Source organism: Ochotona princeps, chromosome X (assembly GCF_030435755.1).
Source record: "Ochotona princeps isolate mOchPri1 chromosome X, mOchPri1.hap1, whole genome shotgun sequence".
Lineage (NCBI taxonomy): Eukaryota > Metazoa > Chordata > Mammalia > Lagomorpha > Ochotonidae > Ochotona > Ochotona princeps.
This window is the reverse complement of record NC_080865.1, coordinates 42467756-42490137: the sequence shown is the minus strand read 5'-3', so window position 1 is coordinate 42490137 and position 22382 is coordinate 42467756. Positions and strand designations below refer to the sequence as shown.

General features: G+C 45.7%; 1 protein-coding gene across 3 annotated transcripts in view; it reads left to right on the top strand.

Moving 5' to 3' along the window:
* Window positions 1-22382, top strand: part of NHSL2 (NHS like 2) — a 72962-nt gene that overhangs the window by 18654 nt on the left and 31926 nt on the right. The window contains exon 1 of one of the 3 annotated variants that reach the window (XM_058658779.1): window positions 2979-3168. The exons of the other annotated variants lie outside the window; for them this stretch is intronic. Within the exon in view, the coding sequence (XP_058514762.1) occupies window positions 3141-3168 (28 nt within the window). The 5' untranslated portion in view covers window positions 2979-3140. Of the gene's footprint in view, window positions 1-2978; window positions 3169-22382 lie in introns of those variants that run through there. 3 annotated transcript variants of the gene reach the window in all.

Below are 22382 nucleotides of genomic sequence, written 5' to 3'. Positions count from 1 at the left end.
AAAATTGGAGGAAAGAGAAGCTGAGGAAATAAGAGGGCAAAAAAAAAGAAGGAACAGGAAAGAGGAATTAAGGGGATATTTGCAAAATAGAAATAAAGCAACCAAATGAATGATACTACCCAATTTATTGTGTTTATTTTGTATTTTAAGTTTGATGAACATTATAGTAGAATTATGTTTAAATATACGAAATAATGACATTTAGTCATTTTATTTTTGTAAAATGACATATGTGTTGTTAAAACTTCAAAGAAAAAAAAGGTAGTATGGGTTTCCAGTAATAAGTACAGGTTCAAATATTTCTCCCTTTCCCCCATTCCTCTCGAAGCTCTCCTCACACTCCCCCAAGGCCATCAATACCAGCAATTACTTGTGTGTTCTAGCACAGAAGATGAAATTAATCATAACAACAGGGTAGGCATTCTGGTGCTGCAGTTAAGCTGCCTGTTGTCTGCATCCCATATTGGAGGGCGTGATTCAAGTTCCAGCCACTCCGTTCTTTTGATCCAGCTTCTGCTAATGCATATGGAGAGGGGGAGGGGGCACATCAGACAACTTCCCAAGTACTTGGGTTCCTGCCATCCATGTGGGAGACCCAGATGGAGTTCCCTACGTCTGGCTTTGGTCTGGCCTAGCCATGGCTGATGCAGGCACTTTGGGAAGCAACCAGGGCTCTTTCCCAAATACGTAAATGAGTCTTTTAAAAATGAATACTATATGAACTATGGTTATGCAACAAGGTGGAGGAACCCACCATGGGGAGAGGGTGGGGGGAGAATCCCAGATTCTGTGTAATTACAACACAATGTAATTAATGAATAAATTTAATAAAAATGAATACTATATTTAATCTAATATATCATGAATAGGATCTCAATATGTAATCCATATTAGAGATTAGTACTTATTGGGGCCGGTGCAATGGCTCAAATAGCTAATCCTTCACCTCCAAGCACAGCATCCCATATGGGGACTGATTTGTGTCCCAACTGCTACATTTCCATCCAGCTTCCTGCTTGTGGCCTGGGAAAGCAGAGCAGTGGAGAATGGCCCAAAGCCTTGGGTCCCTGCAACGGCATGGGAGACCCAAAAGAAGCTCCTGTCTTCTGGCTTCAGATTGGCTCAGCTCTAGCCGTTGCAGCTATTTGGGTAGTAAACCAGCAGGTAGAAGATCTTTCTTTCTCTATCTCCTTCTCTCCATAAATCTGATCTGCCTTTTCAATAAAAAACAATATTTTTTATATTTTTAAAGATTTATTTTATTGCAAAGTCAGATATACAGAGAGGAGGAGAGACAGAGGAAGATCTTCCGTCTGATGGTTCACTCCCCAAGCGGCTACAACAGCCGGTGCTGTGCCGATCAGAAGCCAGGAGCCAGGAGCTTCCCCCAGGTCTCCCATGCGGTTGCAGAGTCCCAAGACTTTGGGCTGTCCTCGACTAATTTCCCAGGCCACAAGCAGGGAGCTGGATGGGATGTGGAGCTGCCAGGATTAGAACCGGTGCCCATATGGGATCCCGGGGCTTTCAAGGCAATGACTTTAGCCACTAGGCCATCACGCCAGGCCCCAAAACAAATAATTTTTAAAAGTGTTTTTGAGGAACAAATTTTTAAACTTTGGATAATGTCTTTAAGGAAAAAAGTACCACTTACTGAATTCTTAGTGGAGAGTTAAGCTTCTGATTATAAAGTAAATTGATAATATGTCATTGTAAAATTGAAACAAAAATACAAAAGGGTAGTGGAGGGAGTGTAGGAGCAAGAGAGGGAGGGTTAGGTAGAAAGCATCATTATGCTGTTAAAATCGTACATGTGAAATACATGACATTTGTTCCTTTTACATAAGCAAGAATAATTACATTTTTTAGCCTTAATACATCATTGTATCTTTATTTTTTTTATTTATTAATTATTTTGCATTATGTGACAGTTTCATAGGCTCTGGGAATCCCCCCACCCCTCCCCACGCCCCTCCCCTCCCCCCTGGTGGATTCCTCCACCTTGATGCAGTATTACAGTTCAAATTCAATCAAGAAGAATAATTACATTTTACAAAAGAAAAATTATTAATGCTTAGAAAATCAAAGCCAATCTTCTCAAATACTTAATTTTAAAAGAAGAAATAACCCAGTTCTTTTTAAGAAGGTAATAAACTGGCATCTCCACAAAATAAAAATCAGAGATATTTTACATTCCTTGATTCTTTGATTTTAAAGATTTTATTTATCTGAAAGTCAACGTTAGAGAATCTCTCATCTGCTGCGTCACTGCCCAATTGGCCACAAAGACCAGGGCGGAGTCAGGCTGAAGCCAGAATCCAGGAGCTTCTTCTGGATTTCCCAATGTGGATTTCCCAGTGTGTGAAGCACTTGTGCCATCCTCAGCTGCTTTTCCAGGTGCATTAGTAGGGAGCTGAATCAGGGGTGGAGCAGCCAAGAATTGGTACCCATATGAGAAACAGCACCGCTGCTCATGACTTTAGCCCATGCCAGCCGCTTTTAATTCATGTTAAGTGTACACTTTCAGTTCAGACTAGGTTCCCTACTGTCCAAACAGTAGCTACCAGTCATGTACTTGAGAACCACTTGTGACTGGTGGACACCATTTAGACAGTGGAGGTCAAGCAGAGCAGTTGGAAATTTCACTTAGACAATGTCTCCATGGTTGTAATGGATTAGAAGGTCAAATGCTGAGGACAAAAACCTCAGCTTCACCAACTCCTGGAGCTTCTCATAAACTCACCCGTGCTGGTTGGGGGCAGAACAGAACAGACGCTTAGTACAAAAGATTGCCCTGCTCTGTACAGACCCTAACTCTGCAGGCCACAGTGATGAGGCAAGGGCTAGGGTGCTCCGGAGGTGATAATCTGAGGCCAATCGCAGCTTCCCCTTTCTCTGCCTTGACAATTGCTTCTGTTACAGCTTTTCCTCGTGTTGCTCATTGCACTCAAGATCCAGTACCTTTTTTCAATTTCCTTTTTTCAAAAGCAGAGTGTGTGGTAATGTGACTCTGAGGAAAGCTTTGGTGCTGGGGTCGGGGAGGGTGTGGCAGGAGGAACCCACAATGTGACTCACTCAACTGTGAGATCTTAACTGGGTGGCCCCACAGCTGCTGCATTCCCTGGGTGGCAGTGGTGACAGCCATGGCAGCACAGCCTAGAGCCTGGAACGGTGAGCATGCTGAAATTGGATTCACTTTGGGGGAGGGGGGTTGGAGCTTGGGGGTTCGGGATCTGTATAGGCGCTGGTAGGACAGGAACAAGCAGGTAGCTATAGAGTCTTGAGGATTGGGAAGGCCAGGGCAGGTTTGGAAAGCTTCTGGACTCCACAGCAGGCTCAAGGGGTCAGCCCGGGCATTGGCAGGAAGCTGAGAAATGTGATTATGCCCTGCAGGACCACACAACGCCCCTGGGCAGAGGCGTTGGCCTGTGCCCACTTACAGACTGGTGTCTAAACCAGCCTTCCCCCAGCCGGAAACCAAGTCCACAGCCAAGGCCAGGCTAAGCCAAGCATTCAAAGCAGCTTTGGGGTTGGAGAAAGGAATTTCTTCCTTTGGCTGCCTGGGAGGGAGCTGTTTTGCAGGAGCCCCACCTCCGCCGTCTCCCCGGCCTAAGGGTGGAGCACAAGCATTCCTTTTGCATTCCTGCTGGTGCTTCCCCAAGCCTTGCAGACTAGAAACTCTAAGGGGCATCAGACTCCTCCAAACCTGGGTTCTTGTGCCTGGTGCCACAAGCTGTAGTCTCCCAGTAAATCGTGTCTGGCCTAGCGAGACAGAGCAGTTTCACCTGCTTGTAATGACCTCATCTTGGATTCCACTGCTGCAGCCCCCTTCCTCAACTGATCACAAGCCCACTGAGGACTCTTCTTCCCTGAGTGTTGGTAGCTCGGCACATAGTATAGAGCCTGGTACAGGCATGGATGACACCTAGCAGAGCACCCTTGAGTGGATGCATGAAAGCACAGATGAGTTAACATGCTTGCTGTATCTCCTGCTTCCACACCCCTCCAACTAAAACCCATCACGTCATCACTTTGCAGCCTTCTACAGCAGTCACCTATATGCCCACTGATTTCCTCCACTAACTAGGAGAAGGTGAGGAGTAAAACCTGTTAGGGGATTCCTAACAATGATCTAGAAGGATAGTCGCACGGGCTTGCACTCCTTACATGATTGCTTTTAGTCTTCTGAACTGAATCAATGGAACTTCGAAATTAAGAACATGGGGTTGGCGTCAGATAGATTTAGCTCAAGCCGCAAAGACCTAAGTCAAAAAGCATTTCACTTCTGCAAGATCTATTACTCTGCAAAATGAAGCAAGAAAAAAAAAATCTATCCAGGAGTGTGACGATAGATGTGGAAATGAATTAGATTGAACCCTGTGAAATTGCCCAAAGCGGTTGAATATCAGCAATTTTATATGGTTCAACCTAATATATAATGTGCTTTTTAATGTATAAAGCACTATAAGTAGACCTTATGTAAGTATTCATTATTGTTAAGGGATATAATTTCAACGTCATAGAATATTGTTTTTACAATACATGACTAATCCTGTTTATCAGAATGCAAGTCAAAGTAACAAAAGAAGTCACTTCACAAACTGTGGGCTGCAGGCGTTTCCTAGTGCATTGGGGCCTGCAAAATGGGGACCAGGTATTTTTAGGAGCCTTAGATTGGCTCATGGAAAGCTAAGGCAGTGAGCAGCAGGATGACTTGTGACAGCACCTCCCTAGAAATAGTTCACCCACAGAAAACACAGGGAGAACTAGCCAATTCTTCTCCAGAGGAGAATGAACAAGCCCTAGCCCTAGCAACAGGATGGAGGCTGTCCAAGATGGGCCTCCCTTTTCCCAGGGCATTGTCACTAAGGTTTCCCAGCCACGAAGCATCTGCGGGAAACTGAAAGCATTTGCCTGCTCACTTCTCTTACCTTAGTGGTAACTGTCAGGCCCAGGTATCTCCTAGCCAAGGCCCACACCTGACAGCTTAGATTTGGAACTGATAGCTGCAGGAGCCACCAGGTGCAGGGAGGCCCCTTCTCACTGCTGCAAGCTCTTCAGCCACAGGGCTAGCTGTAAAGGTCACAGCAGATTCAGGCCTGGGAGGACTGGTAGAATCCAGAGAAATGCCCGTTGACAGATCCTACCTCAGCTACTGGTATCCCAGGCCAGCCAGGACCACCGAAAGCATGGTTGACGTCTTAGCATGGACAGTGATAGTAAGGACTGTCCCACACAGTGCTGAATGTTTGACAACTAGTATCCAGCTGCCAAGGCTCAAGAAAAGGCCCCAGAGTGGCAGCGGCCTCTCTAGAGCTCCAAGTGTCATCTTTGTCGTGACTTCTTTGTCCAAATGCTCAATCTCTCGCCTCCTGGCCAGGAGCTTCCCTAATGAGCCTGATTCCCAGGGAATCTTGTTCACTCAGACAAGGCCCGAGAGCAGAGAGGACAAAAACCAGGGAAGATACTTTCAGGGAACTGTGCAAGTGGGCTCGGCTCTTAGCAGACTGTGAGCCACATTACTCTGGGGCCCAAACTTTGACCCACTTGTGGTAGAGGGATCCACATGGCAAATGATCCAGCTTAGCCCAGTTTCATAGTACCAGTTATCAAGCCTTTACCAGGATGAGATGTGGCATGCATGACACTTGTTTTGAAAAGTGTGCATATCCAATTGGGCCTACAGTAGACTCTCCACTAAACAGAGGTATGTGACCGGAGTCCATGTATCTGGAATGGGAAAAAAAATGACAACCTTATTGTCACAGACTTCTAATTGGAACTTAGAATTGGCTGCATTATTAACACAAGTAGCACACTGCAGTAGCATCTGCAGTAGCTGTTGCCTTGTCTCTGATAGGACCCCAAAATACGCTCATGTCTGATTACTGTTACTCCCAATATCTGGATATACTGTTCCACTCACATCTATTTCAAAATCACAGTAATCACTGAACCTGCCATAGATCCTTCCTCTGAATGTGTTAGTAATGAAATATATATTACTATATGGTAAATTTTAAAATGCGTATCCCCAAACTTTAAATGTGATTAACTCCCTTTGTAATCTTTTATACTTTTATTTTCTACTTATAAAAACATTATGAGAGAGGGCCATCAGGTTTCATCTGACTCTCTATAGAGTCTGAGCCACAAAAATATTAAATCCGTGATTAGAAGTTTGACAGGAAATCATGCTGAGTGGGACCAACAGAGAAGGTCTTGTATTCACAAGGATAGGGAAGATGGACTTGTGCTCTGTAGGCACCAAAAGGAAACTTAAGTTTAGTCTGCAGAAGGCTACGCAGCAGAATGATGAGGTGTCCAGGCCGGGAGTGCGAAAGCAGTAGCAGCATTAATAGGAATAGAGTAGTCAAGAGGAAGAGGGAATTAGGATAACGATGAAGGTTCTGTCTTTTAAAATGCTAAATTTGATACTAGGGGGGAAAAAAAGGGTGGCTATCCAAGTGAAGATTTTCACTGGGCTGTAAGAAATGTCAGTGGGCGGACAGGGAGCATGATCACAGCAGGAAGAGAACTTTGGGGGGAATCCTTTGTGATGAGCACAGAAGTATTCAAAACAATGACAGTGCCCAAGGGAGAGAGAACATGGAGTGAAGAGGCCAAAGCAGGGACTATCGCAGGCTGGTTTCTCCTAAGAAACACACTCAGATGCGCATACTTGCATGCAGCAGGTGTGTTGAGGGGTGCCTTGCAAAGCAATTCCTATGAGATGAAAAGGGAAACAGGATTGGTCACAGGCACAAGCTGAGCTGTGATGCAGTCAACTGGAGACCTCTGCCAGTGCCATGGGGGGAAGGATCTGGAATAAAGATGGCCCTTATGATGGGCCCAGCTGATGCCAGACAGGTAGGTAGGTCTTTCTTGCCTACCCCCTTCCCCAGTACATAAGCTGGATGTTGGATGTGGGCTGTCCCCCAAGGAGGGGGTGTTATGTTGGAGAATGAGTCAAGTGTGAGCTTTCAGCAAGCACCCCTGGCAGCTGGGGAAATGAGTGCCTTGGTCTTGAACGGAAGGATTGGGCAGCTCAAGAATCTGATGTGCCAGCTCTGTGAGGAATGAGACGGATGCCCCTCACCCTGCATGTCTCTGGGAAAGTCCCACACTGCATCCAATCGCTGCTTATAGGAGTCCCAAGGATAAAAAAAAGAGGCTTAAAAGGAACTCAAGTCCTGAGTATCTATAATTAAGAGTTCTCAGTATCTCCTTCAGCCTCTCCCTGTGATGTAAGCTAGATGGGAGGGGGTGGGGGACATTGGAGGGAACTGAGCCATTGTTGCCTCTGCAGTGTTTGTTTATAAGAGGTTACCAAGCTAAGTTACCAACCACCCAGAAGCCAATTCTGTGGCTTTCATGTCCCTCCCTTCCTTTTGGGGTGACCCACATCTCAAAGTGAGAATTTCACCACACTGCGGTTAGAGCCTTCCTCAGAAGGCCTATGGGCTGCCGGGAAAACCTGACTTGGTTAGAGATGCCAAGGAAGATGAGGCTGGGGTTCCTTTTGAAAGAGAAGTTTTCAAGTTCAACTTTTGACTTTGACCTTTCATGTCCTTACACCAAGAAACCCAAACAACTAAAAATTTAACTGTGAAGGCACAACCTATCCCCCAGCCTTTGAAATTGAGAGTAGCTGTAAGAAACTTGAATCCAGAAAAAAAAAGTGTATGCATTGATTCCACCCACTAAAAAGCAAATTCTAGATTGACACAGTAAGTCAAAATAGTAAGTGTGACCTTCAGGTCAATTTGCTGTTGCTGCTGTTTTTTTTTTTTACTAATAATGATAATAAAATCAAATAATAATAATAATAATTAAGTTAAATGCCAGTGTACTTTTTTATTATTAGTTTTTAAACTTTATTATGACAATAGATGAAATTAACCCTGGTGGAGACATCAGCTAAAAATGAAGAGTGCTGCCACCTTGTGGATGGGCATGGATTTCACCTCAGGCCCTATTCTTGACTTCTCTTTTGAGCCTCATTTGATTGGGCCCTATCACGGTGGTTTTCAGGAGCCCCAAGCCCCACTTAGATGCTGAAGCTGTGATCATGGATGACAGCCTCACTCTGCTCACAGGGCTTTCCTGCCTGCCCTCACAGAGCTTACTCTCTAGTGTGACACGAAGGAACCCAAGTGCATGAGCAAGTAGAAGTCAGGGTGCTACAGGGGCTGAGCATGACAAACACGGTTGAGCAAAATTGGGAAACTTTGATAGAGAGATTTAGGAGAACAGGCAGATTGGTACTAGTGGCAAAGATTGAGGAGTCAGGTGTGGGGAGAAGAATGAGTGGCCGGAGAACGGAGTTTCTGAAGGAAGTGGCATGTGTGAAGTGAAGGGGTTGGGGGAAGGCCAAAAGGAAGGTTAGGCTGCTGGAGGTTTTGACGCAGAGGGACAAACTGTTCCAGTTTGTGTGTAGAGTGTAACTCTGATAGCCCCATGGTGGCAGAATTGCAAGGGAGCCAGATATGAGACAAGAAGAGCCATTGTTTCGATGAGATACAGCAGAGCTTTGATTTGGGGAGGTGCCAATGAGTGGAGGAAGGAACCAATTTGAGGGGGACCCAAGAGGTAGATTGACAGGTCTCAATGAGTCCCTCCAGGTGGGAGGGTAAAAACTGCACAGCACAGCCCACTAATGTTCTCTGGCACATGAGGGGCTGCCCTGTAGTCAGGGTGCTGTGATGTTTGCAGCACTTGACTATCCACTAATTCACCCTGATCTCAAAGCCAAGCACAACCCACCTGCCACCTGTGCTTAGGGCTGTGTGCAACACTTGCTAGGTGCCAGAGAAAGAACTAAAATGCTTCCCCCAGATTCCCTCACTGAATCATTACAACCCTAGGAAGTAGATGCTATTCTTACAGGTGAGGAACTGAGGCTCAAAGAAGTGGCATGAGTTTCCCAGGGTTACACAGAGAAAGCTTTGATCCCATGTAGTCTGCTGCAGAGCCTTACAGGCCAGCAGAGGGATCACTAAGCACCCAGGCCTTGTGCGGATGAGCGAGAGCCAACTGCAGCAGGCTGCAAGAAGGGTGTGTGGCCCACACACTGCTCCCACAGGCTAACATCCACACATGGAACCTTGACACTTGGATGGGCTTTCAGATTCTGAGAACTGGGGGGAATACAAACCAGGCAGAGAGGAGGAAAACATGCAACACAGGTCACTGGCAGTGTGAATGTTAAAGGAAATCAGTCAGCGCTCTCTCTCTCTCTCTCTCTCTCTCACACACACACACACACACACACACACACACATGAGCATGGCTGACTCCTTATCATCCAAATCTTCCCCAGTTCAATGTGAACTCCTTGACAGCAGGGTCTGTGTCTGTTCTGTCCGTCATTGTATCCCTCAGCGCCAATGTGCTCGGTACAAAGAAAGACTTCAATAAGTATTGAATGGTTGAACTAATTATTTTGGCACCTGCTGTTTGTCAGGCGCTTTCCAAATAATAGTTCATGTCATCTGTAAGACGTCACTCTGGGTTACTCTGTGCCCACCCCCCCACCCCTTGTCATAGATGCAGCAGTGGAGGTGTCATAGATGCAGAGTGGAGGTGTCAGGGGCTTAGGAAGACACAGAGCTGGGATTTGAGTCCTGATTTATGCCAGCTATCCTAGAACACACAGCTCCGGTGCCTTCAGGCAGCACCTTTCCTGCCGAGGTCAGGGGCTCTGTCCTTCCGTGTAGTGTTTCAAGTGCTGGACTTCCCTGAGAAGGAATTGAAGCAACTCTGCCAGTCTCTCAACCTGGGTTGTGAACCATCCAGTGGCTCTATCACCTTTTCATTCTTGCAGATTGAAGACCTTCTCCCACCTCCCATCCCCGCCACACACAAGTTTAGAGAAGTAGCTCAGAAAATTTCCCTGCTCAGTGCAAAACTCATCCCATTCCAATGGGTGATGCAGACAAAAACCTAGAAGACATCCCTGGAGGATGCCAGAAACACAAGGGCCAAATGTGTTTTCTCCAACAACTTAGAATTTGCCTAGTTCCTTGCTATTCAAGCTGAAGTGTGTGGCCCAGGAGCAGCAGCAGCATCACCTGGGAGTGTGTTAGGAAGGCAGTAGCTCAGCAAATACACACACATCCCTCTCCATCTACAGAATCTTGAGTATACATCTTATATAATAAGATTCCCAGCAGAAGCAATGAGTTGGGTACACAGAACATTTGAGCAGCTCTGACCTAGAGGGCAGCCTCTGGAAGTGACTTCCTCAGCCACAGCCTGGAGGCTCCCTAAGGGCAGGGACACTTGATGCTTATGTCTTCACAGCATCTCTGGGCCCCTGAACAGAGCCAGACACCTAGCAGTTGCTCCGTAGGTTTTACCAAGTGAGTGAATTCGTAAGGGAATCTAGTCACATCCAAGCCACTGAGGCACTGGAACCCTTTACTGTACACATTGTGCCACCCTGTCCCCTCTTATTACCCCCAACTGCAAGCTGTCTAACCAAGAAGCCCAACCCGTGGACCCGCTCCTATCCTGTGATGCCATGAGGAAGGCCCAGCAGCAGGCAGTCTGTTTATACAGACCCTAGACTTGGGATAGGACCCTCACAGGCTGTGTCTTCCCAGTTGCTTCTGCCCTCACATCCTGAAAACTCCAAGGAAGCAACACAGATGTGCCTATTTTCTGTTTTTGACTCTCATCACTGGTGGGCTGCCTACCTCAGCTCATGTGGCCACCTCAGTCTCTTCTTTAGAAATCTCTTCTTGCCCCCACTTCCCCCCGAAAACTTGGGTTCCTCCCAAGGTGCAGGAGGTGCTGCCAGGTTCTGGCTACCAAACCCTCATTGCATGTAAAACCAAAATAAACCCCCGTTGATATGGAAACGGGTCGAATTATTTTAAGGAAAAAAATTTACTCCTTCATTAAGTCTCATTGCTATGGCAACTGGAATTAGGAAAGTTACTTATCCAGGGAGGTTATGTGCAATATTTTGGGAAAGAGTTTTCGAAAGAATGGCAAAAATTGTGAACACATCTCCTCAGCCCAGGGCTCTGCACAGAAGAGGGTAACAGTGATCATGTGAGTGGGCTGCAGGGTGGTTGGGGGCTGCTCTTGGGGACCCTACCTGTAGTGATGCAAGAAGGACACAAAAGATTGGGTGGGAAAGGAAGTGAACCAAGAAAGATGTCCAGACCAGAGGTCTGGCCAAATCTAGACATGCAAGTAGACCCTCCGGTCAGTTGCTAGAGGAGTGTCCCAACTTCCTGGTGTTAGGGGAAATAGAGAGGGTTAAATAAAATCCTTGTACCTGATCTTTATTGGGTCTTTGCTGTGAGCCACACAGAAAGCTAAGAACTTCGCACACTCCTATATATATATATATATATATATATATATATATATATATATATATTTGAAAGGCAGAGTAACAGAGTGGGACACACACACACACACAGAGAGAGAGAGAGAGAGAGAGAGAGAGAGAGAGAGAGAGAGAGGTTTTCCCATCTGCTGGTTCACTTCCCAAATGCTTATGATAGGCAATGCTGGGTCAAGTAGAAGCCAGGAGCCAAGAGCTCCATTAGGTTTCTGACTTGGGTAGCAGGGCCCAGGCACTTGGGCCATCTTTTTCTGCCTCTAAGAGGTATTAGCAGGGAGCTGAATGGGAAGCACAGCAATCAGAACTTGAACCAATCCTTCAGCGCAGGCTGCCAGCATTGAATGTGTCAGTTTCAGTCATTGCACCACAATGCCAGCCCCCCACAAACTCCTCTTTAGTCTTCATAATGACTCCACGGGGCATTTTTAGTATCTCAATTTTGCAAATATAAAAACTGGGCCTAAGCTCAGTGAAGTGACTCATCCAAGGTCACAGAGTCAAGTACAGAACTGGAATTGAAAGCAGAGGCTCCATTTTGGGCTTATGAAGCCACAACATAGAACCAGACTCTCACACATTCACTCGTTCCTTCTTTCATTCATTCAGAAATCCTTTAGTGAATACCTGTTATGTGCCAAGCCCTGAATAGAATCCAGATACGTTATCCTGGCTGTTTGCCTTCAAAAAGTACCGGATGTGGGCAGGTAGATATGTCCACTGACTGTGAGCAGGGGGAGACCCACCTCTCCGCAGGGGCCCTCCCCTTCCTTTCCAGGTTCCCCCTTCCTTTCAGATATTGTGAGGTGCTTCTCAGACATGAAGACACTGACCTTTGGAATGAAGAGCAGAGTGGTTGAGAGGTTCAAGACAGAAGAATGGGGCAGAAACTCCTGAAACACAAAATGTTAGGAAGCTGGTTTGCAGGAAGAGGAAGTAAGTCAGGAGGCCAAGCCTAAGTGCCATGCCCTGCATCCTACCTGTAGCTCTGAGAACTGCCCTGGCAGGTTGGCAGGTGCAGATTTCTGAGGCTCCTGCGTAGTGTCTTGGGCTCATTGGGAAGAGCAGACCCCATCCCTGTAAACTAGTACATACCAACGTCCAACATGTTTCTTAACACATAGGAAGGTCAGTTGCTTCTTCTGAAATGACCAGTTAGTATGAAACAAATCATGTGGAAGCTTTTGTCCACTTCTCTCTGTAGCCCCAAATCAGTGGCTGGGGTGATGCGAGTGCCCTCCTGTTTATGCCAGTTTGATTGGGGTTACACAGCTGCTGTATGGACTGCAGCCTGCCTGCTAAACAGGGCACTGACTGAGACAGAGCCTTCATACCCACCCAAGACAAAGCCTACAGAACCTGTCTGGAGGATTACCCACCTGGGACCTCAGCAGCCTCACCCTGGAAAACTTCAGCCAGTATTCACCACTGAACACAAAGAGGGTCCCTTCAGGATCCCCTTTCTCTCTCTCTCTCTCTCTCTCTCTCTCTCTCTCTCTCTCTCTCTCACACACACACACACACACACACACACACACACACACACACACACGTGTGCAGGTGTCACTGGAGGAGTAAAATGTCATGCATTGAACACTCCTGACCACATCATTTAATTCTCACTATGAGATAAATGTTACTTTTTCCACTTTATGCAAAGCGGAGGCTCTCACAAGGGTAGTGACATGCCCACGATCACACAGCTAGGAAGGCCACAGAGCTGGGGTGGATAACTACAGAGCTTTTCATCTCTCCCTGCTTACAGCCTGCCTGCGGGCTCTGTCAGCCGCTTCATAAGCACTGAGCAGTGTTGTCGAACCCTAGGCCTACTTGGAACACCTGAGAAGATGCGACTGGGAAATCAAAACCTGTTTTTTGCAGGATGGCTTGGAAATTAGCCATTAGAGAGGCCTGAATTTACATATAGATCTGCTGCTTACTTATTCCCTGTGTAGCCTGGGCAATTTACAGAGTTTCTGCCTCATCTTTAAAAGGAATATTTGGTAGAAGAATTAGGTAAAGTATATGAACCAAGTTTGTCTGATGCCTGACATTTACCAGGGACTCAATAAATGGTTTTTTAAAAATTGTCTAGGGAGCTTTTTAAAACAACCTGCATTGGAGCCCCACTCCAAACAGAGTAAATCTAAGTCCCTGGGAGTGGAGTCTAGGTGTCAACATTTGTAACACCCTCTCCCACAGTGGCTGTGCAGACTGGGTTGAGAAGTCCTGGCCACCCACAAGTGCACACCTACCCCAGGGTCCCATTTGGGAAGACAGAGAGGCTTCTATTGGTAATGGTATTGTACTACGGCCATACCACCCTGAACGCGCCCAATCTCGTCTGATCTTGGAAATGGTATTGTGCATATAAGCCTATTGGCAGTCACTCCCTGGGCACCTCCCCAAACAAGGCTGTGGGGTTCCAGAAATGATGCCTGTGGCCCTGCTCAAGAAGTTCTTAACCAGCAGGAAAGATGAAAGTCAGCAGGGTACCACCAGCCCACCACCTGGCCAGGGCTGCAGCCAGTTGCCGGGTCTAGGGTCAGGTAACAGCTAAGAACAGATAGTAAATTTCATGATAAGTTAAATGAGGATGGCAGAGCAGCAGCAGTTCCATGAGGGCATTTCAACAGCAGGGAGGGGCTACAAGGAGCATTTTCATGTCCACCCCCAGTCCCCCTCAGAATCCACAGTGGATAACTAGAGGTGGCTGAAGTCAGAGTCATCCATCATTCAACATGCATTCATAGATCACCTGCTCTGTGCCAGGCACTGCTGCTGTTGCCCCAGACAGACAAGGTCCTTAGCCTCAGAGACGTGACAATCCAGTGTGGGGTGAGCACACAGTAAACAAGGAACTCAGCTCACAAGTAAAGCGTCCAAGCATGGTCAGCTGTATGAAGAAAAGCAAGGTGAGTGCTGTGCCTAAGGTGGCTAGGGTCAGGACACTGTGGCAAGGTCAGAGAAGGTCTGTGTGAGGAGGTGATCTCTGAGTGGAGATCCAAACGAAGGAGGGAAGTTTTGTGGCAATCTAGGAGAAGAACTGCTGAGAGAACAGCCAGAAGACAAATGTCCAGAAGTGAGAGTGGGCCTGGCTTGTTTGAGGAGCAGCACAAACGGCCTGGTGATGGGGAAAGAATAAGCAAGGGATTAGTGGGCAATGAGGCAAGATGAGGGCCGTGCGTGCCTTTATTCATCATGATAAAGACTTTGCTTTTTATTCCACCATGATGAGAATCAAGGGAAAGATTTTGTGCAAAGGAGCAACTGGATGTGATTTACTTTTTACTTTTTTAAAAGAAAAAAATATTGATTCGTTTTACTTGAAAAGCAGAGTTAGAGAGAGGCAGAGAAACAGGCAGGGGACGCGCATCCACTGGCTCACTCCCTAGATGGCTGCAATGGCCAGGCCAAAGGCAGGAGCCAGAAACTCCATCCAGAGCCATCTTCCACTGCTTTCTCTGGTACATTAAGCAAGGGGCAGAAATGGAGCAGCTGTAGTTGAACTGGTGTGCATACAGAATAGCAGCCTTGGAGGCAGCAGCTTAACCCACTGTGCCGTAATGCACTAACAGCACGCAATTCACTTATTTAAAACATACAATCCAGTTCTTCCCAGATATGTGCAATAATCACAACTGAATCCAGAACATTTTCCTTATCTTAAAAAAGGAAAGGCTTTATCCATTAGCAATCATTTCCCACCTCCACCAACCCCACCTACCCCCAGCTGCTAGTAACTGTTAATCTACCTTCTGTCTCTATGGCTGTGCCAATTCTGCACATGTCATGTAAAAGTACAACATGCGTCTTTCACTTAGCATAGCAATTTCAAGGCTCATCCATGTGGCAGCCATGTATCAGAATTGCACTCCTTTTTATTGCCCAAATGTCCATTGTTTGGATCTACTGTATTTTGCTTATGTACGCATCCATTGGTGAACATTTGTGTAGTATCCACTTTGGAAAGTTATACATAATGCTGCTATAAACATTTGTGTATGAGTGTTTGTGGGGACGTGTGTTTTCATCTCCAGGGTGCTTACCTGGGGTAGGACTGCTGGGTCATGTGGCGACTCTAAGTCTACTGCCAACCTGCTTTCTGTAGTGGTTGTAGCTTTGTACATTCTTCCCCAGAAGAGCACCTATAAATACAAGGGATCCGCAAAAATGTGGAAAATGCATATCATGGCAAAAATGATGCATAGATTTCAAACTTTTTTTTACACCAAAATTAACCTACCCTTCATGTCCTTTTTTTTTTTTTCCCATGATGTTTTGAAGTACATTTATATAGATTCAGATTGCTCTGCCCAGTTTTGGATTGGATTGTCTTTTTGTTATCGAGTTTTAAATTGTATTTTAATATTTATTACAAAGGTAAGATTTTGCAAACCCATCTGGGCCTCCGATTTTAGAATGAAGAGGGTCAGGGTGGGAGGCTAGTAGATGAGGTAAATGTGTCTGTCTTGCCCCCCACGTCTGGTTGGGTGAGGGGAGAAAACGCATCACTCCTTGCTGTCAGATAAAAGTTTGTAACTTTTCAAGTCCAGTTTGTTTTCTTTTTCTTTCATTGCTGTGCTTCTGGTGTCATTATCTAAAAGAACCCATTGCTTCATCCATAAGAGACTTTTGAGACCGAGTCCTCTGGTTGCTATATGGGGGACAGATCAGAGAGACAGCTGCAGCATACTGAGCAAAAGGAGGGCTGGCACCAGTGGTCAAGGGCGCTTGACTTCACCAAGGACCCAGAGCAGAGCAGAACCCAGACCTTCTGACAGAGGGCTGGAGTCTGCACCATGAACAGTGGCCGAGACCTTGGCACAAACACTGTCACTCTGTCCTCATTCTCTATTCCTTCTATGCAAATCCTACTTGCTTTCCCTTCCTGGTTGAACCTGGCTGCAAAGACAGGCTGGAGTCAGGTCAGAAAGTGGTCTGGATGGCCTTGGGATGGGTGGGGAGGTGTCCCTGTCATGCTCACTCAGTATGGCACCTGAAAAGGGGCCCTTCCTCATTCTGAATCTTGGTTTTCATGTCTCCATTGTGTGCAGGATGCACTAGGGTCTTCATGGGCCTCGGAGTCTTCACTTCCCCATTCTCACAGGGCAGCTGAACGTGGCTGGCAGAAAGGGTGTGATTGTGATAGTGAGACTCTAAACCAACCACAGTGTTGACAGTATTATCCCGTCTTTGTCTGGCATAGGAAAGCTTCTGGAAAGATATACCCAAGGTGTCATTAACAGTGGCTGTCTCCAATGTGTAGGATGATGAATGCTGCTTTCTTCTTTTTGCTTGATTTTTAACTGCAATGACTATCTTCTGTTTCTGTAAAAAAAAAAAATCACAATAGAAAAAATGTAATTTTTTAAACTGTTAATTTATCGTGAGGCCAGTGGCTAATCCTCTGCCAGCAGCACCCGCATCCCATGTGGGCACTGGTTCGAGCCCTGGCTGCTCCACTTTAAATCCAGCACCCTGCTAATGCCCCTGGGAAGACAGTGGAGGATGGCCCAAGTGCTCCCTCATGGGAGACCCAGAAAAAATTTCCAGATCCTATTATCAGAGCAGCTCCACTCTTGCTGTTACAGCCATTTAGGGAGTGAGCCAGCAGATGGGAGATATATCTCTCTCTCTGTCTCTCTCTTTCAATCTCTCTCTCTCTGTAACTCTGACTTTGGAATAAAACAAATAAATATTTCTTTTACAAGTTACTGAGAGAGAGAAAGAGGGAGAGAGTTTACTCCCCAAATGCCTTCAATAGCAGAGTCCGCATCAGGCCGGAGATAGAAACTCCATCTTGGCCTCCCACATGGGTAAAAGGGACAATAGTTGAGCCATCACCTGCTACCTCCCAAGATGAGCATTAGCAGGAAGCTAAAATCAGAAGAAGAACCAGGACTGTTATCCAGGCACTATGATATGGTATGCAGGTAACACTCACCCATGATTTTTTAAGGTGAAAATTGCAAATCAAATTCTTTTCCGAGGGTATAGCAGCCAAGGAAGCTGGCCCTGACAGGGAGATTATAGAGTGCAGGCAGTTCGTTCCAGAGACTCTCAGGGTTCCCCCAGCTATGGGAAATGGAGGTTGGAAGCAAGGTTGTGCTACAGGGATAATGTGAGGTACAGCACAGCCCCGACAAGGACCTGATTCTGTCTGAGGGAGAAGCTATGGAACTAAGATAGCTGCTTTGTGTTGCCCTCAGATGGAGCGACACAGCTACCCTGGGAAGGAGTTGGGACATTGGACAAGGCAATCCCCGAGGGCTGACAACAGTTCACCTCTTGGCAGCTCTGCCAGCAATGTATCGTTGAGGTGTCATCTGGGCTGTGCATCACAATTTCCCTTATAACAGGACTGGCTCTGTGAAGAGCAAGAGCACTGGCAGATATCAGAGGCACTGGGGAAGAGGAAAACTCCCTTTCGAACTCTGAGGCCTCACTGCATGCACCACTCAGAGCTCTGACCTCCACTCCTGATTTGACCTCTGAGGGTCATTGATGGGTCAGCCCCTCATTTCATGCTTGCCTGCATCCGGTGTTTTTGCTTTGTTTCTGGTTGCTCTGGAATGCAGAGAAGTACTGTTAGCTCATTTTGTCAGTAAAGAAACCTGGATTCAGAAATGACACACAGCTAGTTCATGATGATGCAGGCTCCCAAAGCCAAATCTGTTCAACTCCAGGTCCCACCCCTTTTCTCTGGTGGCACAGCTGCCCACCAATACTCAAAATTTGTTGGGGCCTCAAACAGTGGCTCAACGGGCTAGTTCTCCTCCTTCAAGCACCAGTGTTCCATGTGGACACCAGTTCTTGTCCCAGCTGCTCCACTTCCCATCCAGCTTGTGGCCTGGGAAAGCAGTATAGGATGACCCAAAGACTTGGGACCCTGCACCCACATGGGAGACCTGGAGGAGGTTCCTGGCTCCTGGCTTTGGATCAGCTGAGCTCCAGCCATTACAAACACTTGGAGAGTGAACCAGTGGATGGAGGATCTTTCTGTCTTTCCTCTCTAAAATCTTCCTTTTCAATAAAAATGAATAAATCCTGAAAAGAAAAAATTGTTTCCTGATCAAATGGACAAACCTGTGACTCCTTATTGACAATCAGCCACGTCTAACAATTAGTTTTAAGCTCATTTGCTTCTTTTAATGCTGCAACTCACAAAGCCAGCTTTAGTGTAGTTGATGCAGCACAGGGCCCTGCCTTTCCCAGAAAGTTGCTCTCTTTAAAGGGGGCTGGTTTTCCCTCCACCAAGGCCAGACCTGAACCTCCCCCAAATTGGGGGGATGGGGAGGGAAGATGTGAAGCTACAGGCAGTCCAGCCAAGTTAATCTTATTAACCTGTGAGATCAATTGATGGAAGGCACCAGGCCAGTGACAGTCCAGGCATTAATTCAGCAGTGGCTAGGGCAGCCTGACAGCCAGTGACTGATTCATCAGTCCTTTTAATGCATTTAGCTAATTGAGTCCGAGGCTGCCACAGATAAGGCAACCCCCTGGTGATGTACAGCAGTGTACGTTCAGTTAGGAGGCAGAAGAGAAGGGACCGGACAAGTAATAGCCCCTTCCAGGCCACTGTTAGGACCACTGTGGGGCTGCAGGCATCTCAAATCAGCAAGTCACTCTCTGGCAGCAGCTGTAATACAGCAGTGGTTTGTGAAATGCAATCCTTGCACCAGCAGCATCAGCCTCCCTTGGGAACTTCTTAGAAACGAAGTATCTGGACCCTGCCACAGACCTCCTCAGTTCCAACCTCTGAGGGACAGCCCAGCAATCCATGCTTATTTTCAAAGATATACTTATTTATTGAAAAGACAGAATGATAGGAAGAGGGAGAGACAGAGAGAGATTCTCTATCCACTAGTTCACTCCTCAAATGGTCACCACAGCCGGGGCAGGAGCCAGGAACTTCATCCAGCTCTCCTATATGAGTGGCAGAGCTCAAGCATTCGTACTATCTTCTGCTGTCTTCCCAGACCCATTAGCAAGGAGTTAGATTAAAAGTGGAGCAGCTGGGACTCCAACCAGCACGGCTATGGGTTGCCAGCATCACAGGAAGCAGCTTAACTGGTTGTGCCGCAACTTCAGCATCAACAATCTATGCTTTAACAGGACCTCCTGGGAATTCCAATGTATGTTAAATTTTGAGACCCATTGGAGGAGTTATGAGCACAAATTCTGGTGCCAAGCAGCCTGGGTTGCTGGCTGTATGACCTTGGGAAGCAATGTAACCTCCCCCAGTATCTTAGCTTCTTCTTCTGTAACCCTAGGGAATTGATGGTACCTGCTTCACAGGGCTGTCACGGAGATCAGTCTGTCAACTTTCTAGGAACATAATAGTAGTTCTTTATATGAGGTAACTTCAAAAAGTTTGTGGACAAATGGAATGATTAAAGAATAAATCTGTTTGGGTGCAAAAAAGCTTGAAATTAATTCATAACTTTTGTTCATGAGCTTTTTAAAGACCTTTTCTATAAACCTTTTCCACAGCTGTTACTGTTGGAAATAATAGAGCCTAGGACTTCTGTTTACTCAACACGAAAGTGATTCTAACTGAATCATAAAATTCTTGTGATTTGATAACTTTGTAAAAGTGTAAAAATGTACCTTTACTGAGATTTTACTTATGAAAAAATATGCAGGCAAATGGATAAGGTAAAATTATAGGCAATTTTGCTTCTAATCACAAACTGTCAAAATGCCGTTACATGCGCTCCATCTTTGGCATGCAGATATTAAATCAGATGGATTACACAAAAGAAACATGTTGGATCAGGGATGAGCAATGGGCAGAGTTGAAGTAATGTTTACCATTGAGGATTCATGATATGGACCTGCCACATGAATCCCCATCCCCATCGAAGGATAAAAAGATATTTCTGGGCTCATCAATTCACCTCAGTCAGAGCAGAATCAACCTCAGTCTCTAACTTTGGTTAGAAGCAAAGAGGTGTGATCAAAAGTCTGGTCCAGCTTAGGAAGATTACTAACAGCAGGTAGGGTCTCTGGCTCCAGAGAGAACGGCTAAGAGATGGGATTGGGCAATGGACGATGGCTCATGATCCACAAGGGGAAAGAAGTCCATTCAAGAATTAGGGTGGCCTTGGAAGCTGTGCAAGCTTGCTGATTGCTGTAGGAAAATATGAACTATTTGGAAGGAACTCCAAGAGCTTCGTAAGTGTAAAGGTGTAAGCACAGTTAGCCAGCATGCCCTATATATCCATCTTACCACTGACATATAGTTGTGATATCCTGACATAGGGGCAGAAGAGCTTATTTCAAGTTAAAGTCCAGGTCACATGATTCAGGTGAGTGTGTGGTGAACTTGCAATTCCTATCTGTGTGCTTCTCTCCGTCTCACTTTTAATATCCGCTGCTTAGAACCAAGACACTCCAGTAGGAGTTTGCTGAAGACACTGTGTGGTGTTTGTCTCTACAGTATCCATTTGTATCCCTTAACCCATTTTACTTTCAATGGTAACATTTCTGCCTGATTCCTGATCACTTTGGATCTACTCTGAGGCAGTGGAGTTGCTGTGGTTTGTCTCATAGTTGTCAAATCACATTGTGGCCTTTGTTTTGATGCTTGAGTGAAATACTGTGATATAGTTCTATGTTACTAAGGTTCTTCTTTGGGAGTAACAGCTTAATTGAGACATAAAGCATGCATATACCATAAACTTGACCCATTTAAAGTGTACAATCCAGTAGGTTTTAGAATATTCAGAGTTCTGCAACCATCACAATAATTGATTATACAACATTGACCATCTTTTTTAAAAAGCTTTATATTTATTTTACTGGAAAGTCAGATGTACAGAAAAGGAGAGACAAAGAGAAAGATCTTCCATCCACTGGTTCACTCCCCAAATGACTGCAATGGCCAGAGCCGAACCAATCCAAAGCCAGGAGCCAGGAACCTCCTCCAGGTCTCCCATGTGGGTGCAGGGTCCCAAGGCTTTGGACCATGCTCAACTGCTCAGCCAGGCCACAAGCAGGGAGCTGGAGTGGAGCATCCGGGACACAAACTGATGCCCATATGGGATCCCCAGCTTGCAAGGATTTAGTCACTAGACTATTGCTCCGGGCCCCTTACCATCATTGAGAATAGCTCTGTGCCAAATATCATTTGTTCCCCAATTTCCCCTCAAACTCATCCCTAGGCAAATACTAATCTACTTTACGTCTCTGTCAATTTCTTGTTATGCACATGGCATATACACGGGATATATAGTAGGCAGCCTTTTGCGACAACTAGCCTGTTTTAATGTAGTATGTTATTATCAAGGCCCATTCATCCTATAGCATTTTTACTCCTTTTTATAGCTGTATAATAGTCCATTACATGACTAGGCCTTATTAATTCATTTCTGCATTCACCAGTTGGTAGACACTGTGTTGCTTCCAAGTTTTAGCCATGATGAGCAGTGCAGCTATGTACATTCCTTGTAGAGATTTTTGTGTGAACATAGGTTTTCAATTAGCTTGTGTGTGTTAGGAGTACAAGTGCTATATCACATGATAGTCTGTGTTTTGGATTTTGAAGCACAGCCAGACTGTTTTCCAAAATGACTGCACCATGAAACATTTCCAACAGCAATATATGAGTGCCAGTTTATCCACATTCTCACCAAAAATTCTCTGACTTTATTATAACCATCAAAAAGGATATGATGTGAAACAACTAATGATACAGAGCATCTCTTCATGTACTCATTGGCCATTTGTTTATTTGTCTTTGAAGAAACTGTCTGTCCAGGTCCTTTGCCAATATACTTGTGGTGTCTTTCTATTATTGATTTGTATGAGATGTTTAATGTATTCTAGATACAAGTGTCTTACCAGATACATGATTGCAAATATTTTCTTGCATTCTCTAGTCTGTTTTCGATTTCCAGATGGCATTATTTGTAATACAATTTTTTTTTTATTTTGATGAAGTCCAATTTGTCTGTTTTTTTCCCTGTGGCAATTAGTACCATAGCTAAGAAACTATTGCCTAATGAAAATTTTTACCTAT